General features: G+C 50.2%; 2 protein-coding genes across 14 annotated transcripts in view; both read right to left on the bottom strand.

Moving 5' to 3' along the window:
• Nucleotides 1–1,821, bottom strand: part of ATP13A2 (ATPase cation transporting 13A2) — a 28,333-nt gene extending 26,512 nt beyond the window's left edge. For 6 of the 11 annotated variants that reach the window (XM_033228124.1, XM_033228129.1, XM_033228131.1 and 3 more), the window contains exon 1: nt 1,592–1,750. In XM_033228124.1, coding sequence (XP_033084015.1) covers nt 1,592–1,601 — 10 coding nt within the window. In that variant the 5' untranslated portion in view covers nt 1,602–1,750. Of the gene's footprint in view, nt 1–1,591 lie in introns of all 11 variants that reach the window. The other 5 variants (XM_033228122.1, XM_033228127.1, XM_033228132.1 and 2 more) reach the window with 2 other exon arrangements.
• A 7,297-nt stretch (nt 1,822–9,118) lies between these two features.
• Nucleotides 9,119–17,867, bottom strand: part of SDHB (succinate dehydrogenase complex iron sulfur subunit B) — a 36,669-nt gene continuing 27,920 nt past the window's right edge. Inside the window, exons 6-8 of one of the 3 annotated variants that reach the window (XM_033228134.1) lie at nt 15,188–15,289; nt 13,520–13,642; nt 9,119–9,354 (exon numbers count right to left, since the gene is read on the bottom strand). In XM_033228134.1, the coding sequence (XP_033084025.1) occupies nt 9,277–9,354; nt 13,520–13,642; nt 15,188–15,289 (303 nt within the window). In that variant the 3' untranslated portion in view covers nt 9,119–9,276. Of the gene's footprint in view, nt 9,355–13,519; nt 13,643–14,797; nt 14,852–15,157; nt 15,290–17,867 lie in introns of those variants that run through there. The other 2 variants (XM_033228133.1, XM_033228135.1) reach the window with 2 other exon arrangements.

Genomic DNA, 17,867 nt, shown 5'->3' with positions numbered 1-17,867 from the left:
TCTCGGCTCACTGCACCCTCTGCCTCCCAGGTTCAAGCGATTCTCCTGCCTCAGCTTTCTGAAGTAGCTGAGACTACAGGCACACGCCACCACACTCAGCTAATTTTTGTATTTTTAGTAGAGATGGGGTTTCGCCATGTTGGCCAGGCTGGTCTTGAACTCCTGACCTCAAGTAATCTGCCCGCCTCGGCCTCCCAAAGTGCTGGGATTACAGGCGTGAGCCACCGTGCCTGGCCTGTCATTGCTCTCTTCTGATTAACAGCAACTCCCATGGAGCGCTCACCATGCCCTGTGGAAGCCCTTCAGTGTGCTAACTCAATGAAGCTTCACACACAACCCTCTGGGGTAGTGACTATGATTATCCCCATTGTACAGTTGGGGAAACTGAGGCACAGCATGTGAATCCCTTGTCCAGCGTCATAGAGTTTGAAAGAGGAGAAGCTGGAAATGAGTGTGTCTGAATGAGCACATTCCTCCTTACGACCATTCCATGAAAAGTACAGATTAGGATTCTCATTTAAAATGAGGCTCAGAGAAGCGGATTAACAAGCACAAAGTCACACAGCTATGAGCAGCCAAGACTGGACTTGAACCTGGTCTGAGGTCACAGCCCCGGGGCAATGTCACCAGCACTGTGGAGCGGAGGGGCTAGAGCCATTTGGGACCTCTTATTTCCTGCGGAAGCCTCGGCTTCCTGCTGGTGACCTGGCAGCAGCCCAGGGCGGCTGCCTCCTCCGGGGCTGTGGTTCCCGGCGGCAGGGAGCTCCTGTCTTCTGCCAGGCTGGGGCGGGAGTGTGTGTGAACCGTCTTCCTATCTTTGGATCCGGATTCTAGGGGACGTCTTTCCTCATTCTTTCCCCTCCCTCGCCAGGGGTGCACTCTAGGCTGTGGGGCTGGAGGCTGAGTGACAGACACTGAGATGAGACTTTTCTGGATAGAGGAGGGTGACTGGCCCCATTCCCAGCAGGTGGGATTTAAATTAGACCCTGGAGGAGTGGGCGTAGGACATCTGGCCCGGGATGGGTCGCATGGAGGGTGTGGTCCTTGGTCCTGGGTGTGACGGCTTTTCTCTGGGGGCCTGAGGCAGGGGTTCAGGAGTGGTGCTGTGGCCCAGGACATCTACCCAGAAAATGCAGTCCCGGCTTCCCCAACCCCATTCATTCATTCAGCCCAGAGGGGTTGCTCAGAGGCCCGAGGATGCAGCCGCCTCCCCGACCTGGACATCCGTCACTCGGGGTGAGATCCAATTAAGTGGACGTGGGGTGGCTTCCCCGTCCCCGTACGGTCCCAGGACCCTCTTGCACAAGCGCCCAGCTTCCAGTTCCGCGGCTGTGGGGTGCAGGGGAGGGGAGGGGAGGGACCGGCTGTGCGCGTCGACGCCATCCCCGGCCTCGGCGTCTCTGGGAAGAAACCGGGGCCGAGTCCCCGTCAAAAGGGAGGGGACGGCCCAGGATCCTAGCCTAGGGCCCGCTCCCTGGGCTCGCGACCCCGCGGTGGGGGGCGTCACCTCCCCCTTTCCCTCGAAGGGGCGACGACTACGGGCGGGCCGGGGACCGCACAGGGCTCGGGCTGACCCGGGCTCCGCACTCACCTGCGCTCATGCCGGCTCCTCGCGCTCATCGCCGGCCCCGGCGCTGAGGCCCTCGGCCTGGGCCCCGGCGTGCGCAAGGCCCTGGGCAGGGGCGCGGTCCGGGCGGCCCGGGGCGGGGGACGCTGGGCTGGAGCTGGGCTGGCGCGGGCGGGGCACCTGAGCTACCAGGCTCTGCGCGGCTCCGACACTGCCGCAGTCCCTCCGTGCGCGCCGCAAGCCCCGCCCGGCCCTCTGCGGCCCTGTGCGGCCCTCGCCACGCCCGCGCCCGGGATGCCGGGACTTGTAGTCCCCGCCGGCTCCTCGGCACACACGGGGGCGGGGCGACCTGAGACACACACCTCACGGAGGCAGCCCCCTACATGTCCCGGTGGCTAGGGACTGTGCGTGCTGGTCCAGCTCTCCATGTCTTCCAGGCCACGCGACCGTGAGCAAGTCACTGATCCTCTGTGGCCCTCTTTTCCCAACTTGTAGGATAGCAATGCCTGCTTCACCGAGAACTGCTGCGAGGATCACACAAGTAAATGCGTGTCGACTGGGTGTGGTGGCGCATGCCTGTAATCCCAGCTACTCGGGAAACTGAGGCAGGAGAATCGCTTGAACCCAGGAGGTGGAGGTTGCTGTGAGCCGGGATCGTGCCATTGCACTCCAGCATGGGCAAAAAGAGCGAAACTCCGTCTCAAAAAAAAAAAAAAAGAAAAGAAAAGAAAATGCGTATCAAGCACTTGAGACAGTGCCTGATGCTGCTTGATGAATGCAGAGAAGGAAGCCGCACCTGCCCAGAGATTCACAGGGTCAGATGTGCCTCCACAGAGACCCAGGGAGAGTCTGCCATGATGCACTGGAGGCCTTGAAATGCTAGACAAAGGGAAGCCTCACAGCGTGACCTGTAGACCCACCTGCACTGAGGGCATTCATGGAGACCCCTGAAAGGCACCAGAGATGTCATACCTGTGTGCAGCATTTATCCTGCTACCCCATAGTGACAGGCACAGGCATAGTGTTCCCTGTCTCCAGGACCTCTGGACAGAGGAGCTCCAAAGGGGAGAGTGGATCTGTGAGATCCCAGGGCAAACAAGGGAGGGTTCATGTTAGGGCCAAGGATAGACTTGGGCAGGATCACCAGTCATTTGTCCAGGATGAACTTATGGAGTGCCAGCACTGCTGTAGGAGCCAGGAACGTGAGAATGAACAAAACAGAGATGCTCTTGTTCCTGCGGAGGCTGCTGTCTACTGAGAAGTAGCCCTAGTCAAGGAAAGGAAAACTCCAATGATCCCTATTGTGGAAGGAGCTGGAAGGAGACACAGCTGTGATGGTGGTGAGGGTGTGGGTAGGGGATAGACCCCAGGAGGGAAAGCAGCACCTGATTCATAGGAAGATCCCAGTGACTATTTGGTACAGGAACACGCATTGGCAAGACTTGCTGGTGGATGGGAAGTGGGGGTGCAGGAATGTGTGGAATTCAAGATGCTTCTCAGGGTTTTGGCCTGAGCAGCTGGGTGCCAGTGGAGCCATTTACTTAGTTGGGGCAGGCTGCCCGAGCCAGCCGGTTGGGGGCCATTCCTGTTGACCACCTGGGGCGTGGGACTGGCTTCCTTGGGCCAGGTGACAAGAGTTGTTTCATCTTCCGGTGACACTTCCAGGGGAGGCAGGCTGCTTAACTTTTCAGAACTCCCATGTCCTCCCCCAGGGCTTAGCTCAATTTCTGGCAGGAACCCAGCCCCCAGGGCAGCAGGAAGGCTGGGTTTGGAAATGGCTAGCCCAGGTGGCCTTGGCAAGAGGTAGTATGGTACGGTGGCAAGGGGCTGGGCTCTGGCATCAGAAAGACATGGATGCGTGAGTTGCTTTCTAGCTGTGTGAGCTTTAAAACGTCACTTTCCCTCTCTAAGCCTCTCCCCCCCACCTACAAAATGGAAGTCATGGAGAGGATGAAATGAGATGACAGGAACTTGGTAGAAGCCAGCTGCTTGCTTTAGATCCTGGCACTGGATGAGAGGCTTCAGAAAAGCAGAGGGGCCGGGTGTGGTGGCTTATGCCTATAATCCTGGCACTTTGAGAGGCTGAGGCGGGTGCATCACCTGAGGTCTGACTAGCCTGGCGGATGAGGCAAAACACCACCTTTACTAAAAATACAAAAATGAGCCAGGTGTGGTGGTGCACGCCTGTAATCCCAGCTACTCAGGAGGCTGAGGCAGGAGAATTGCTTGAACTCGGGAGGCAGAGGTTGCAGTGAGCCTACTGTACTGCAGCCTGGGCGACAGTGAGACTCCCTCTAAAAAATAAAAAATAAAAATAAATAAATAAAAAAGCAGAGGACTTGGGGACTGCATGGGAGACTGCCTTGCAAGGGTGCCCCCTTCATTCTTTTTTTTTTTTTTTTTGAGACGGAGTCTCGCTCTGTCGCCTAGGCTGGAGTGCAGTGGCCGGATCTCAGCTCACTGCAAGCTCCACCTCCTGGGTTTACGCCATTCTCCTGCCTCAGCCTCCCGAGTAGCTGGGACTACAGGCGCCCGCCACCTCGCCCGGCTAGTTTTTCGTATTTTTTAGTAGAGACGGGGGTTTCACCGTGTTAGCCAGGATGGTCTCGATCTCCTGACCTCGTGATCCGCCCGTCTCGGCCTCCCAAAGTGCTGGGATTACAGGCTTGAGCCACCACGCCCGGCCCCCTTCATTCTTTTTATTGCTAAGGCTGCTTGGCCTTAAAGGGGCTCTATTCCCTGAGCCAGCTGGGAAGGAGCCACACCTGCAGCTCGTCTCGTCTCCTTTTTTTTTTTTTTTTTTTGAGACGGAGTCTCGCTCTGTCGCCTAGGCTGGAGTGCAGTGGCCGGATCTCAGCTCACTGCAAGCTCCACCTCCTGGGTTTACGCCATTCTCCTGCCTCAGCCTCCCGAGTAGCTGGGACTACAGGCGCCCGCCACCGCGCCCGGCTAGTTTTTTGTATTTTTAGTAGAGACGGGGTTTCACCGTGTTAGCCAGGAGGGTCTCGATCTCCTGACCTCGTGATCCGCCCGCCTCGGCCTCCCAAAGTGCTGGGATTACAGGCTTGAGCCACCGCGCCCGGCCTCGTCTCGTCTCCTTAATGAGGCAGGAGGCCAGAGGAAGCTTCCTTCCAAACCACAGAGGATGTGGGAGGCCCTGCCATCTGCTTGGGGTTACCTTTGGGGAAGTGGCTCTCGGTGTGTGGTCATTCACCCAGATTGTCTTCCCGGATAACCGTGTCTGAAATTTCCAGTCCCACATGGGTGAGAACCGACTGAACAGTTTCCCTTCTAGGCTCTGGCTCTCTTGGGAGCCCATGCAGAGGGCGTAATAGGCCTGGTCCCAGTGGCAAAAAGCTTGAGAAATCACTAATTTGGGCCAGTTTATTCCAGAGCATTGTTTTACTTTTCGATTTCTCTAGTTTCACCAGATTTTTATAACAAAAGAGGATTTTTTTCACCTAGTAAATCCTGTTGCTAAGATTATGGCTATCTAGACACACAGTAAAGTGGGGTTTCAGTTTTCTTTTTTTTTTTTGTTTTTGAGACAGGGTCTCTCTCTGCCTACCAGATTGGAGTGCAGTGGCGTGATCTCAGCTCACTGCAGCCCTCGACCTTCTGGGCTCAAGTGATCCTCCCACCTCAGCCTTCTGAGTAGCTGGTACTACAGTTGAGCACTACCACGCCCAGCTGATTTTTTTTTTTTTTTTGTAGAGATGGAGGTTTGCCATGTTACCCAGGCTGGTCTCGAACTCCTGGGTTTCAGAGATCCACCTCGGTCTCCCAAAGTGCTGGGATTACAGGAGTGAGCCACTGTGCCCGGCTGAGTTTCAGCACTTTGTATGGTAGTTATCCTGGGGCCAGGAAGGGAAGGGGCCTGAAGAGAATTTGACCAATGGGAGTCCCTCCCTGCCCTGAGCAATGTGACGGGAGAGATGAGAAATAAGCAATATTAGCCTTGCACGGAAAAACCATCCTCCCAACAGGGAGGCCTCTAGCTCTGGCCAGTCATGTCAGAAATATACCAGGTGTCAACTCCAGAGGGCTGGGAAGGAATTACTCTTGCAGCCTCCTAGCATTAACTAGAGTCAGATAGTAGGTACTCAAGACAAATCCGTTCACTTGAGTTTATGGAGCATTTACTCTCTTGCAGGCAAGATGCTTTCACATTTACTCTTATTTAGATTTCTTTTTTTTTTTTGAGACAGAGTCTAGCTCTGTCGCCCAGGCTGGAGTGCAGTGGCCGGATCTCGGCTCACTGCAAGCTCCGCCTCCCGGGTTCACGCCATTCTCCTGCCTCAGCCTCCCCAGTAGCTGGGACTACAGGTGCCCGCCTCGTCGCCCGGCTAGTTTTTTTTGTATTTTTTAGTAGAGACGGGGTTTCACCGTGTAGACCAGGATGGTCTCGATCTCCTGACCTCATGATCCACCCGTCTCGGCCTCCCAAAGTGCTGGGATTACAGGCTTGAGCCACCGCGCCCGGCCTCTTATTTATATTTCAACCATAATTCTGAGAAGGGAATGCTGTTAATTCCCATTTTACAGATAGGAAAATAGAGTCACAGATGTTCAACATGTCCAGAGCTAGGTAAGAAGGGATGGCTGGCTTCAGTTCTACGAAATTCTATTTTTATTTTTAATTTCTTTAGAGGCAGGTTCTGGCTCTGTGATCCAGGCTGGAGTGCAGAGGCACAATCATAGTTCACAGCAGCCTCTAATTCCTGGGCTCAAGCAATCCTCCGACCTCCCAAAGCGCTGGGATTATAGGTGTGAGCCACAGGGCCAGGCTGGAAGTATTATCTTGTAAATGAAGGCACATTGGGCACAGAAGTAACATACAGGACAAAATACTGTTCCGTTCCCTGCACAGGTCTGCAGTTTTACTGGAAAAGCCTTTGTGACTGTCTCAATAGAATATTTGTCTCCAATTCAATGAAAGATTAAATAAGCAGTAAATTAAACTATCAGTTGATAACATATACCAATTTAACTTGGAGTTCAACTGTGGAGAGTGACCATCAGAGTCAACCCAGCCTCTGATGACATTGATCTGAAGTGGCAACTCCCAAGCTACACCCTGCCTCTTAGCAGTTGTTGTGGACCCATCTTTACAAGGCATTAAGTTGTTCATGAGAAGCAGGGTGTGCTTGCTCACACCTGTAATCCCAGCACTTTGGGAGGTCGAGTCAGGTGGAACGCTTGAGTTAGAGATCAGCCTGCCCAACAAACACGGTGAAACCCCGTCTCTACTAAAAATACAAACATTAGCCGGGTGTGGTGGGTATGCCTGTAATCCCAGCTAGCTGGGAGGCCAAGGCAGAAGAATCGCTTGAACGCGGGAGGTGGAGTTTGCAGTGAGCCAAGATTGCACCACTGCACTCCAGCCTGGTGACAGAGAGAGACTCCAATAAATAAATAAATGAATGAATAAATAAATAAGTCATTCATGAGAAAAACCCATCTTTTCTTACAGATCTGGAGATTAGAAGCCAAGTCAAAGTATCCATGAATCCAAGGAATGTGACCTTTCTCCATACTGATAGAAAGCCATTAGGTCTGAGCTGGGGAACAGAAGCTATCCACAGACATGGCCCGCAGTTCAGGTTCCACTGTCTTTCAAGAAGCCAGCTGCACTCCACAATCTTAGGCTTCAGCGCCACAGGGCCGTGTACCGTGTGTCTGAGATAGTCAAGAATTTCAAGATGCTGTAGTGAAGGGTACATGGCCCTGTTCTCAACATTTCTGATGTTTGTTCCTTTTTCCTTTGTGACCTTGGCTCCTAGGTGGCAGGAGGGAACAAATCTTGTTCATCCTTGTCCCCAGCACCTCACCTTCCATAATGCCTGAGACAATGCTTGTTGAATCAACCCCTTTTAAGCCAGAAAATGCTCATTAAGGCTCATTCTCGGTGAGTCACACGTTTTCTCAGCTGCTTGCCTCAGGATGCATGAAGCTTTTGTTTTCCAGATGATCCAGTGGTTTCCAGCTACAACTTAAAAAAGCACCCTTGGGTGAAAAGGTGAATAGGGACCACCCGAATGTGCCTTATTAGGGGAATGGTGAAGTAAGGGCACACCCATGCCACAGTGCTCTTAAGCTGCAGTTCCAAAAATTTTTACATACACATACACACAGATTAAGGTAGATCTTTATTAGCACTGAAGTCCCTTCTATGTGAGGTAAAAATAGAAAGCTGCTGGCAGACTACAGGGTACCCGGTTTTTCTTTAAATCTTTAATAGGTTAAAAAAAAAAAAAAAAGACACAGGGTCTCACTATGTTGGCCTGGTTGATCTTGAAGTCCTGGCCTTAAGCAATCCTCCCACCTTGGCCTCCCAAAGTGCTAGGATTACAAGTGTAAACCACTGTGCCAAGCTTTTTTTTTTTTTTTTTTTTTTAAGGGATGGGGTCTCACTATGTTGCCCAGGCTGGAGTGCAGTAGCTATTCACAGGCACAATCATGGCAAACCATAGCCAGAACCTCTTGGGCTCACGCTATGCTCCCGCCCCAGCCTCCCGAGTAGCTGGGATTAGGGGCACACGCCACAGCTCCTGGCTCTACGGTGCCTTACTTTTGAAGGGAGAAAGTTTTAAATATGTTGCCTATCTGCAATAACGTAGGGTGTGGAAGGAAGTGTCTAAGCTGTCAACAGGGGATGAGTTTGGAGGAGCTTCCACTTTTACTTTCCCCCTTTCCCCTTTTTTGCATTGCTTTTTTGTTTTGTGGAGACAGGGTCTCACTCTGTTGCTCAGATTGGAGTGCAGTGGTGTGATCTCAGTCACCACAACCTCCACCTCCCAGGCTCAAGTGATTCTTCTGCCTCAGCCTCGCAAGTAGCTGGGATTACAGGCACGTGCCACCACTGCCCGACTAATTTTTTTATTTTTAGTAGAGACAGAGTTTCACCATGTTGGCCAGGCTGCTCTCAAACTCCTCACCTCAAATGATCCATCTGCCTCAGCCTCCCAAAGTGCTGGGATTACAGGCGTGAGCCACCACATCCGGCTGTGCAGTGAGCCTCCCAGCCAAGGCAGCGGTGCTGTGGAGTTCATGTTTGCAGTGAGAAGCCCCACGAGGTCCTTTGTGGAACTAACTGGATTCACAGCTGATCAGGGTCATTGCTCTGTGCTGGAGGAATCTCAAACCTGGCCTCACCAACGCATCCAAAGACTTACCAAGATTTAGTTTTCAGTAATTCTGGTACTGAAAACTATAGAAACTGGGATGACATAGAACACTAACACTGAGTGTTCAGAGTAAGTGCCAGGCATTCTCATACCAGATAAAGTAGGCACAATTATGGATCCCATTTGCAGATGGGCAAATGGAACAGCATAGAGGTGAAGGAACTTGTCCAAGGTTGTCCAGTTGGTGAGCGGCAAAGTTGGGAACAAGCTGCAGGCCCTGTCTGATGTCAGTTCCACGCCTCATCACTTCCTTCTAGCTAGGGTACCCCACCCCTGCTCAGCTCTGGAGCCCTGTCCATCTCTCCAAGGACAGGGACTCCTGGCACCTTCACATTCTTCTGCAGCAAGTAAAGGAACAGGGTTCTTTTTTTTTGTTAATAAAGTAGAATAACATTTATTTCTTAAAATTTTTATTATACATGCTGTATTCATGGAAAACCAAGATCTTTAAAGGAACTCAAATTAGATATAAATTATGTTCAGCTCTGAGCTGGTTTTAAGTCATGTTTAGCATGGAAACAGTTAAACTGAAGCTTTCTTCTCCTTATAGGTTGCCATCATTTTCTTGATTTCCGCAATAGCTTTCCCTGGATTCAGACCCTTTAACAAAGAGAAGAGAATCAATAACAAATGATAACGGAAACTGAATGGGAAAACCCAAGATCTTGGGTGAAACTCCTTCCTCAGCTAGTTCAGTGTCAAAGCAAAGTGAATGCAAATCAAGTCCCTCAAAATCACAGGGGTTGGGCTCAGGGTTCTCTTCTGCCTGACAGGCAGACAGGCCAGGGCAGAGCTGCACTCTGACTGCTCAGAGACACCCAGGATAGTGTCTCTTCTAGGACTACAGGCCAATGTCAAAATCGGCCAGATATCTCTAAATCTTGTACATCATCACCATTATTATTAAATCGGTAGCAGCAGACATCAGCATATACCAGCTCTCAAAGGTATGTGGAAGAAATGACCCTATTAACCCTTTGTAAAACCAGGATGAGTTCAACTGGCCAATACCATTGGTGTTAGCTGCAGTTTGCCCCTACAGCTGTTAACATCTGCTTTGCAGGAGGCATAATAATTAAACCCACTGAATGCCACCCTCATTGCAGCAGAAAGGGAGACAGGCAAGTACTTGGTAAAATGAGACAAGGTCTTATCTGACGTTAGTGAAGGCTTCCCTCATTTTAGAAGGATAAGTCTACCCCCCTAAAGTGTTGTGGAAAGAAAGAAGAAAAGGAAAGAAAGAAAAGAGATCTTGAGAGAAGAAGAGAAAGAAGATACTTTTTTTTTTTTTTGACAGGGTCTTGCTCTGTCACCCAGGCTGAAGTGTGATCATAGTTCACTGTGGCCTGGAACTCCTGGCTCAAGTGATCTTCCGGCCTCAGCCTCCCAAGTAGCTAAAACTACAGGTGCATGCCACCACACCTGGCTAATTAAAAAATTTTTTGGCTGGGCGCGGTGGCTCAAGCCTGTAATCCCAGCACTTTGGGAGGCTGAGACGGGCGGATCATGAGGTCAGGAGATCGAGACCATCCTGGCTAACACGGTGAAACCCTGTCTCTACTAAAAAAATACAAAAAAAAACTAGCTGGGCGAGGTGGCGGGTGCCTGTAGTCCCTGCTACTCGGGAGGCTGAGGCAGGAGAATGGCGTGAACCCGGGAGGCAGAGCTTGCAGTGAGCTGAGATCCGGCCACTGCACTCCAGCCTAGGCGACAGAGCGAGACTCTGTCTCACAAAATAAATAAATAAATAAATAAATAAAAATTTTTTTTTGTAGAGATAGAATCTCACTATATTGTCTAGACTGGTCAAAAAGACACACTTCATATACTGACATGGGATAATCTCCAAAATATAATGGGTGAAAAAATACAGATAAGTGTGATATAAAAAAGGCAGAAGAGGACACATACGCATTTGTGTGCAGCATAAAATACCTCTGAAGTTCACACAAAAATCTGACTTCTAGGGAGGTGGCTGGGTGGAGTGGGAGGGAGGCTTTTCACTGTATAGCCTTCTCAATCTGGAACCACCTGCGTATTTCTGGTCCCCAGAGGGTCAGGTGTTTAGACTTAGAAGGTGGTACATACCCAATCCATGCAGGAAGAAAGAGCACTGGATGGGGAGGCAGATGGTCTAACTCTAGTCCTACCTTCCCACTGACCTGGCAGTGATCTTGGGCAAGTCACTCCCCTCCCCACCTGGGGCTCAATTTCCCCATCTTTATAAGGGGGTTAAACTTGATGGTTCTCAAGTCCCTCCCAGTTTCATGATCGGCCTATGTCTATGTTTCAGTCCCAACTTCCAGCCGTTGTCTAGAAGGGAGGGCAAGGCGCAGAGAACCTGCTCTTGGCTGTCTCACTGTCTGCTGCACCCATCACCTCCATGCAAAGGTGTGTGACCAGGAATGCACCTTAGAGTCACTTGCAGAGCTTCTGAAGAAGTTCACAGCCAGGCCCCGCCACTGAAGATGGTGTCTCTGTCTCAGACAAGCTCAGTCCTCATGTTTTTAAAAAATAACAGCAGGTGACATTTATTGAGTGCTTACTCTATGCCAGGCACTGTTCCAAGCGTTTTCATAGCATAACTTGCCTCAGAGGTCAGTAGCTATTCATAGGCGCAACCATGGCAAACCACAGTCCTGGGGACAGGACCCAGATGGAAGCCCAGGCAACAGCGGGGAGCTGGAGCCTAGGGGCTCCCCCGGTGAGGCCACTGGAAACACAGAGGGTTTCCAGGCAAAAAAATCACAAGTGAATTCTACAGCTTGGATTTGATGTTTTCAAATACATGATGTAATCTTTTTTTTTACTGGTAACTGGCCACCCTACAGTTTTCCACCTTGCTGTCCACTGACTCACTGCAACTTTTAAGTGAAATCACTTGTCCACAGTCTTTGCTCAGAAGGCAGCCATGTTCTGAACCACACAGCCCTGGCCCTTCCCTGCTCACTGGGCAAGGCTGACTGGACCAGGGCTCACACCTGCTATGGTTTGAATGTGTCCCTGAAAGCTCATGTGTTGAAAACCTAATCCCCACTGCAATGGTATTGAGAGGTGGGACCTTTCAGAGGTGATTAGGTTATGGCGGCTCTGCCCTCACCAATGGATGGCCATTATCATAGGAGTAGGTTCCCGATAAAAGGATGAGTTTGGATTAGCCAGGTGTGGTGTGTGCCTGTAGTCCCAGCTACTAAGGAGGTAGGAGGATCACTTAAGGCCAGGAGTTCCAGGCAGAAGCGAGCTATGATTGCACCACTGCACCCCAGCCTGGGCAACAGAGACCCTGTCTTTAAAAACAAAAAAGGGATGAGAAGGGCTGGGCATGGTGGCTCACGCCTGTAATCCCAGCACTTTGGGAGGCCAAGGTGGGCAGATTACCTGAGGTCGGGAGTTCGAGATCAGCCTGACCAACACAGAGAAACCTCATCTCTACTAAAAATACAAAATTAGCTGGGCATGAGTGGGGAATGCCTGTAATCCCAGCTACTCGGGAGGCTAAGGCAGGAGAATCACTTGAACCTGGGAGGCGGAGGTTGTGGTGAGCCGAGATCGTGCCATTGCACTCCAGCTTCGGCAACAAGAGTGAAACTCCGTCTCAAAAAAAAGGATGAGCTTGGGCTCCCTTTCTCTTGCCCTTCTGCCTTTTGCCATGGGGTAATACAGCATGAAGGTTCCTGTCAGATGCCAGTACCAGCCTCTAGAACTGTGTGTCAAATAAACTTCTTTTTTTTTTTTTTTTGAGACAGAGTCTCGCTTTGTCGCCCAGGCTGGAGTGCGGTGACCGGATCTCGGCTCACTGCAAGCTCCGCCTCCCAGGTTTACGCCATTCTCCTGCCTCAGCCTCCCCAGTAGCTGGGACTACAGGCACCCGTCACCATGCCCGGCTAGTTTTTTGTACTTTTTTAGTAGAGACGGGGTTTTACCGTGTTAGCCAGGATGGTCTTGATCTCCTGACCTCATGATCCGCCCGTCTCGGCCTCCCAAAGTGCTGGGATTACAGGCTTGAGCCACCGTGCCCGGCCATAAACTTCTTTATAAATTACCTAGTCTGTGAAATTCTGTGATAGTACCACAAAACAGACTGAGACAGAACCTGGCCAAAGGGCAGCCAGTCTGTAGCCAGCTGTGGCCTCTGATGTGCAGGCATGAGAAGCTGAGCTGGGCCAATGTGACACCCTCTTGGGAACCTGTGCTGAGAAGTGCTGGGAGCAGATGGCGGGTGGCTGAAGCTGGAAGTGTGCTGGGAGGCAGAATCCAGGCCAGAGAGAGCCAAAAGCAGCAGCAAATGCAAGCAGGAAGAGGAATGAAAGCCAGAGCTTTGAGTGAGAGAAAACCTCCACAGAGCTGAAGGAAAGAACAGGCTGCTGGAGAGCAGAGCAGATTAGCAGCTGACATCGCAAGAAAGAGATGGAGAAGAAATGTAGTCCTCACAGCTGCCCGCATTCCGATGGCTTTTACTTTGTTTCCTATGAAGTCAGGCTGAACGCAGGTACCTGCTCATGGGTTCCTGTGCATCCTTAACGCCCACAATGTCCCTGTGTAGCCCACAAATAAAGCCTACTCCTCAGGTGGCCCGAGTCAGTCTACTCCTTGCAACTAAGAGCCAAACTAGCCCCTAGGTTCACACTGAAGGGACAGGCACATGCTGTTCCCTTTTCATCTCAAGTGACTAGGGTTGCTCTCCACCAATCGCCTCTTTGTGGTCACATGCTACCTCTGGCATGTCAGCTCTGAGGCAGAGCTGAGGGTCACCAGCCCTACGTACCTTAGGACAGGTCCTTGTGCAGTTCATGATGGTGTGGCAGCGGTATAGAGAGAACGGGTCCTGCAGCTTGGCCAGGCGCTCCTCTGTGAAGTCGTCTCTGGAGTCAATCATCCAGCGATAGGCCTGGAAAACCAGGGACTGATTAGCTGAGCTGCCACCAACAGGCCAAAGCAGTACCCTGGCTCAACTCAAAGCTCTGGGAGTGCAGAGGAAAGGGAATTCACTCAGTTTAGATGCCTCATCTCCACACTCTAATTCTTGTCCATCTTTCAAGGAAAGGTTCCCAACACGTGTAGCTCCACTTGATTAATGGTCCCTGCAAACCTTTGATCCATACTGCACCTGGTACCCGGGTGCTTCATTTATACACACTGGGCATCATCTCCTAATTATTTCATGTTGCTCAATAGCTTCCTACCCAGCTTATAATTTGGTGAAGGCAGGGACTATATCATATAACCCTCTTATCTGTCTTTATGGCACCTACCCATGCTGGACTCGCTGTCTCTGAGTAAAGGAATGATTTAACAGACCTGTCTACAGATAGTATTTGTCCCACTTAACGATTCTTTGAATTCGCACAGCCCTCTCAGCAGCCTGAAACAGAAGCTGAAACGAATTAATCACACGACCATGGACCTGCTCTAGCAGTGTTACTTAGAGGACCTCTACATCCCCAACAACTCGGAGCAGCTGGTAAAGTGACAAGTGTGAGCGTACTTCATTATTCAATCTTTACATGGCTGGGAATCAATACTGCTCATGTGGTCACTCAAACCTGTAACTTCTCTTTCTGTGGGAAAATGAGAAAGAGAAGTTGGTTTTTGAGTTGCTTACACTATGAAAAGCACACATCTAAAAAAGCACAAGCTTTCTGGGAACAGACAGTGACTTTCTTTGCAGTGAACACCAATACTATTTTCTTTCTAGGCAACCCCTAAATCCAGGCTTTCATTAGCTGGGAAACAGCTTCCAATCTCATAGCTGGGCAGTTGCCCTTCAAAGACATTGCTTTCTCTCCTGCTTGCACACTACAAATCTTACATTACAAATCCTATGAGAGGGAGACGGGGAGCCTCTGAATACCAGGCATACGGAAATACATTTGAAACATCTGCAAGGCATGGTTTGCCACTCCTTGGGGTGACTCTTACTGCACTGAAACAAAGGCAATTTGCAGACAAGGCCCCAGAGTTACCGAAAGCAAGTGAATGCAATACAACCAATTACCCTGTTTGGAAATGGATGGCAATGAAGAAACCAGGCCCCTCAGAAGGCTGGCTTAACAGCAATCTATTGTCCTCTTGGACTTCTGGATGCTTCAATATCAATTTCTCTTTTTTTTTTTTTTTTTTTTTTGAGCGGAGTCTCGCTCTGTCGCCCGACTGGAGTGCAGTGGCCAGATCTCAGCTCACTGCAAGCTCCGCCTCCCGGGTTCCGCCATTCTCCTGCCTCACCTCCCGGTAGCTGGGACTACAGGCACCCCACCCCTCGCCCGCCTAGTGTTTGTATTTTTAGTAAGACGGGGTTTCACCGTATTAGCCGATGGTCTCGATCTCCCGACCTTGTGACCGCCCGTCTCGGGGCCTCCCAAAGTGCTGGGATTACAGGCTTGAGCCACCGCGCCCGGCCATCAATTTCTCTTAAAGCAATTAAGGAGAACCTCACCTGCATAAGAACTGCAGGCCCCAGATATTTGTCTCCATTCCACCAGTAGCTGGGGCAGCTGGTGCTACAGCAGGCACAGAGAATGCACTCGTAGAGCCCGTCCTGTATGGGGAGAAAGGAGAGGCAGGAGCTTGTGAGGGGAGAGACTCTGCTATGTCTTCAGCTGATTAAATGCGACCTTTGGGGTCAGTGCATGAATAAACTGCCTACTTGCATGTGAATTTTCTTGGCAAAATCCAAGGTGTGATTTGCAGATATTTAGCAGATTAATAAAGATCTTGCAAGTGAAATGTAAACATCTGCCCAGGGTTTTTTTTTTTTTTTTTGAGACAGTCTCGCTCTGTCGCCCAAACTGGAGTGCAGTGGCCGGATCTCAGCTCACTGCAAGCTCCGCCTTTCGGGTTCACGCCATTCTCCTGCCTCAGCCTCCCGAGTAGCTGGGACTACAGGCGCCCGCCACCTCGCCCGGCTAGCTTTTTTGTATTTTTTAGTAGAGACGGGGTTTCACCGGGTTAGCCAGGATGGTCTCGATCGCCTGACCTCGTGATCCGTCTGTCTCGGCCTCCCAAAGTGCTGGGATTAAAGGCTTGAGCCACCGCGCCTGGCCCTGCCCAGGGTTCTTAAGTCCACGTATAGTGCACTTTCCCTTCAATAAACAAGAACCTCTCACTTGTCTAAAAAAGAAATAGAAAACAAGAACACAAAAACAACTCCCATCAATTCCAACTTCCTGGAATGCAGTTAAGAGGGGAGAGATTCAAAAGCTGGGGGCTGAAACAGAAGAAGTCTATAGCTGCTTCTGCCCTGGGCTCAGCAGAAGGGCCCTCAGGTTTTCACTGGAAACCTCAACATCATCCCCAGTGACTGCCACTGCCAATCCTGATGGAGAGCCCTGTGCCTTACACGCTTTCCTCAATTGATCATCACAGTAATCCTGTGAGTCCAGCAAGCTCCACTTACAGGTAAAGACCAAGGCACAGAGAGTGAGTTAGGCCATGTGCCCAGGGACGTGCCACCGTAGGCAGCAGAATCAGGATGTGGCCCCGGCAGCTGGCTCTGGCTTCCTGCACTTTCACACCTGCCACACTGGCTCAATCTGCCCAACAAGTCCGAAACACAAACCGGGCTTTCTGAGTTTGGAAACAACAGAAATGGATTAAAAGCAGCAAAACAAAAGGGGCCTACTGACACCTGAGGCGACGGTTGAGAACAGATGAGACAGAACCGATAGTTGTGACTAAACCATGAGTCTTCAACCAAATCTATTTGATTCAGCTGTTCAGACGGCTGGTGGGAGTGTCAACTGGCCCCAATGGTCTAGAAGGCATAAGGTCATAGGATTAGGGGTCTTTAGAATAGTCATATTCTTTAACCCACTCCTAGAAAAATCCGTAATAAGAAATTAGAATGTTTTGGGGCAGAACTTGAAGGATAAAGATGTTCATCTAGCCTTATTTCTAACAGTAAAAAACTGGAAACAATTTCATTGTCCAGCAATAGTGAAATGGTTTTATAATGCATGGTGCATACATCTGAAGCAGTAGAAAGCAAAGTGTAAGTTAATGCTTATGAAGAATTTTAAGAACATGAAGAAAATGCTCACAATACCATAAGTGAAAAAAGCAGGATATAAAAGCTTATTTACATTTTGGTCCCAGTTACATAAAAATATAGTGTAATAAACAAAAAACAAAGGAAATTATAAATATTAACATATTAACAGAGGTTATGTTTTGGTGGTGGAATTATCAATTTTTTTTTTTGAGACAGGGTCTTCCTGTGTCCCCCTGGCTGGAGCGCAGTGGCACAATCACAGTTCACTGCAGCCTGGAACTCTTCTGCTCAAGCAATCCTCCCATCTCAGCCTCTTGAGTAGCTGGGACTATAGGTGCACACCACCATGACTGGCTAAGTTTTAAAGTTTTTGTAGAGACAGGGTCACCCTATGTTCCCCAGGCTGGAAATTATAGCTTATTTAAAAATGATGGAGCCTCTCTGAACCTATTCCAGTTTGGGGGCTGCCCAATTAAAATAAATACCTACATAAATTTCTCCATATTTTCCAATTATTTATTAAGTTCAGCATACTAATTCAAGGGAGCAAAAAAATGTTAAATGTTTGGTATGTAAATGAGTAAATTTCTTTTTTTTTGAGACGGAGTCTCGCTCTGTCACCCAGGCTGGAGTGCAGTGGCCAGATCTCAGCTCACTGCAAGCTCCGCCCCCCGGGTTTACGCCATTCTCCGGCCTCAGCCTCCCGAGTAGCTGGGACTACAGGCGCCCGCCACCTCGCCCGGCTAGTTTTTCGTACTTTTTAGTAGAGACGGGGGTTTCACCGTGTTAGCCAGGATGGTCTCGATCTCCTGACCTCGTGATCCGCCCGTCTCGGCCTTCCGAAGTGCTGGGATTACAGGCTTGAGCCACCGCGCCCAGCCGTAAATTTCTATTACAGGTTGGGCATCCCAAATCTGAAAATCTGAAATCCAAAATGTTCCAAAATCTGAAACTTTTTGAGCACCAATATGCTGCTCAAAGGAAATGCTCACTGGAGCATGGATTTCAGATTTTGGATTTGGGGTGCTTAACTGGTAAGTGTAAGGCAAATATTCCAAAATCTGAAAACACCTGAAACCTCAAACACTGAAACCCAAGCATTTAGGATAAGGAATATTCAACTTGT

Source organism: Trachypithecus francoisi, unplaced genomic scaffold, assembly GCF_009764315.1.
Source record: "Trachypithecus francoisi isolate TF-2019V2 unplaced genomic scaffold, Tfra_2.0 Lachesis_group12, whole genome shotgun sequence".
NCBI classification, from domain to species: domain Eukaryota; kingdom Metazoa; phylum Chordata; class Mammalia; order Primates; family Cercopithecidae; genus Trachypithecus; species Trachypithecus francoisi.
This window is presented reverse-complemented; position numbering and strand designations above follow the sequence as displayed.